The sequence below is a fragment of the Mustela nigripes genome, unplaced genomic scaffold (genome assembly GCF_022355385.1).
Source record: "Mustela nigripes isolate SB6536 unplaced genomic scaffold, MUSNIG.SB6536 HiC_scaffold_804, whole genome shotgun sequence".
NCBI classification, from domain to species: Eukaryota; Metazoa; Chordata; class Mammalia; order Carnivora; family Mustelidae; genus Mustela; species Mustela nigripes.
In genome coordinates, this window is record NW_026740211.1 from 3,121 (window position 1) to 5,521 (window position 2,401).

The following is a 2,401-nucleotide window of genomic DNA, read 5'->3' on the forward strand; positions in this document are numbered from 1 at the left end:
CCCCCCCACGCTCCCGCACCTGGTGCCTGCGCTGGTCCAGCAGCTCCATGTAGTACTTGTGCCTCCCCTTGAGCTTGGTGATGCTCTCGATCTCGTACAGCCGCTGGGCCGTGCGCCTGCCCGTGCAGATGCCCTGGTTCACGCTGGCCAGCGCCGTCAGCAGCTTCATGGCTGCCAGCAGAGCGGGGCTGTGACCCTGGGGCTGGGCTCCACCTCCCACAGGAGGGACCCTTCTGCAGCACTCAGAGGGGGTCTGGGGGTAGCTGGGAGGTCGGGGAGCTGTGAAGGCTGCTGCGTCCTGCCCCTTGCTGGGTCACAAGATTGCGTACGGTTACCCCCACATGATGACTGTGCATGTGGACCCCAGAACACATCTCAGCGTGCCCAGGGCGTGGACACACCCCACGACCTTTCCAGCGGCAAGGTCATGTCTGTGCCCTGAGCGGGCAGAATTCCACCAGGTGGGAAATGACCTCAGAGGGACACAGGGCCAGGACCACAGCGGAACCGGGCTTCAGCTGAACAACCCCAGCTCGGCAGGCTGCAAACGCCCAAGGAACCTTGCCGCAACCGGGACACGTGGCGTCTCAGGACCAGCAGTCCAAGGTCGGAGTTCACGTGCAGGACGCCCCCCCGCCCCTGCTCCAGGGCACGTGGCACCATGCACCCTGTGTCCCCTGCAGACCCAGACATGGGAACGAGACCCACGGAGCCACTGGGAGGCTGAGACACCCTGACACACACACAGGAAGAGCCCTAAATCTTCAGGGACCTGTCTGGCACGGGACCGGAGTCCCCGGGGGACACATCCCTCCACAGTCTCCTGTCACAAACTCCGGATTTCTTCGGGGTTCCCAACGGGTCCGTGCAGAGACCCTGACATGCCCTTACAAACGTTTCTGTGTGAGGATCACTCCGCAGACGGCTGCGTCCACGGCCGCTGCACCTCCCGTAAGGAGGCAAAACGCACAGGACTTCTAACCTCGGGCCTCCGAGCAAGTCCCCCAGTCAGCACCGACCGCTCAGCGTCCACTGGGGGAGAAGCTGGCACTAACCGCTCCGCACGTGTTCGTGGAAAAGACACACCTGGCACTGACACAATAACCCGATTTGTAGAATTACTCACTTAGAAAACCTAACACTCCTGGTCCAGGAGAAACAGGACATGCCCAGGAGGGCCAGCCTGGGGGTTCTCATGGGGACAGACGGACAAGACATGACCGTGTGGGCTGGCCTGGGGTCTCTCGTGGGGACAGAGGTACAGGACACGCCTGAGGGGCCGGCCCTGGGACTGAAGAGCCCACCCTCTCTCCAACGTCAGCCTTGCCCTGGCCTCTGCTGTGGAACATGTACAGGGACAGCTCTGTGCCCCTCGCCACCCAGTCCCTCTGTGAAGCAAACGTCCCTCCATGGCTTCTCCATCCCCTCCAGCTCCTGCTGACCACCCGGCCAGCAGCCTCTGCCCCCTGCAAGCCAGCACAGGGCAGGCCCGGGTGTGGACACTGGCCCTGGGACAGCAGAAGCCCAGGCTGAGGCCCCTGCCCCTGTGTTCGTGTCCCGTGGCTCCCGGCTCTGTGTCCCATGGTCCTTCCCCCACAGTCCGTGCCCCTGGTCCCACGGCCTCTGCCTCTGTGTCTCATCTCCCCTGCCCCCATGTCTGTGGCCCTCGGGCCCTTGCCCTAGCCCCACAGCCCTTTTCCTGTGTCTCCTGGCCCCTGCCCCTGTGGGTCCTGGCCCCATGTCCCCTACCCCCATGTCCTCTGGTCCCTGCCCCCACGGCCCCAGCCTGCCCTGCAAGTCAGCAAAAGCCCGGGCAGGGGCCCCATGCAGCGTCTCACCGGCCAGGGAGCTGGTGTGCCGCAGGCTGTACACGGCCGAGTTTGTGAGGCCACTGAGCATGCCGATCACCGTGTCCATGAGGTGACCGTCACACAGCACCGAGGAGTGCGTCTGGTGCACCAGCAGCTCCGTGAACTCGCAGAAGTTCACCCGAAACCTCTTCCAGAAGGGCCCCGGCCCCACGATGGGGTAAAAGTCGCTTTGCTGTGTTCAAGACAAGAACACGGGAAAAGGGGTGAGATGCCGGGCCCGGTCTAGGCCCATCCCACCATCACGATATGGAGCTCTGCTCCCAGACAGGGGACCCTGGGTCACGTGAGCACACGCTGACCCTGCACTTACAGGAAGTGACACGTCCACTCCCAGGGTAACCCCCAATCTCCCAGACCCTGCTCCTGGGGGGTTACACATCCACTCTGACCCGGAGTGACCCCCAATCTCCCAGACCCTGCTCCTGGGGGGTTACACATCCACTCTGACCCGGAGTGACCCCCAATCTCCCAGACCCTGCTCCTGGGGGTTACACATCCACTCTGACCCGGAGTGACCCCCAATCTCCCAG

At 63.7% G+C, this 2,401-nt stretch overlaps 1 protein-coding gene across 1 annotated transcript in view; it reads right to left on the reverse strand.

Moving 5' to 3' along the window:
• LOC132008730 (cohesin subunit SA-1-like) overlaps positions 1–2,401 on the reverse strand; it is a gene marked incomplete at its 3' end in the record, with an annotated part of 8,800 nt that overhangs the window by 2,682 nt on the left and 3,717 nt on the right. The window contains exons 3-4 of the mRNA XM_059387305.1: positions 1,839–2,043; positions 20–171 (exon numbers count right to left, since the gene is read on the reverse strand). Coding sequence (XP_059243288.1) covers positions 20–171; positions 1,839–2,043 — 357 coding nt within the window. The remainder of the gene's footprint in view (positions 1–19; positions 172–1,838; positions 2,044–2,401) is intronic.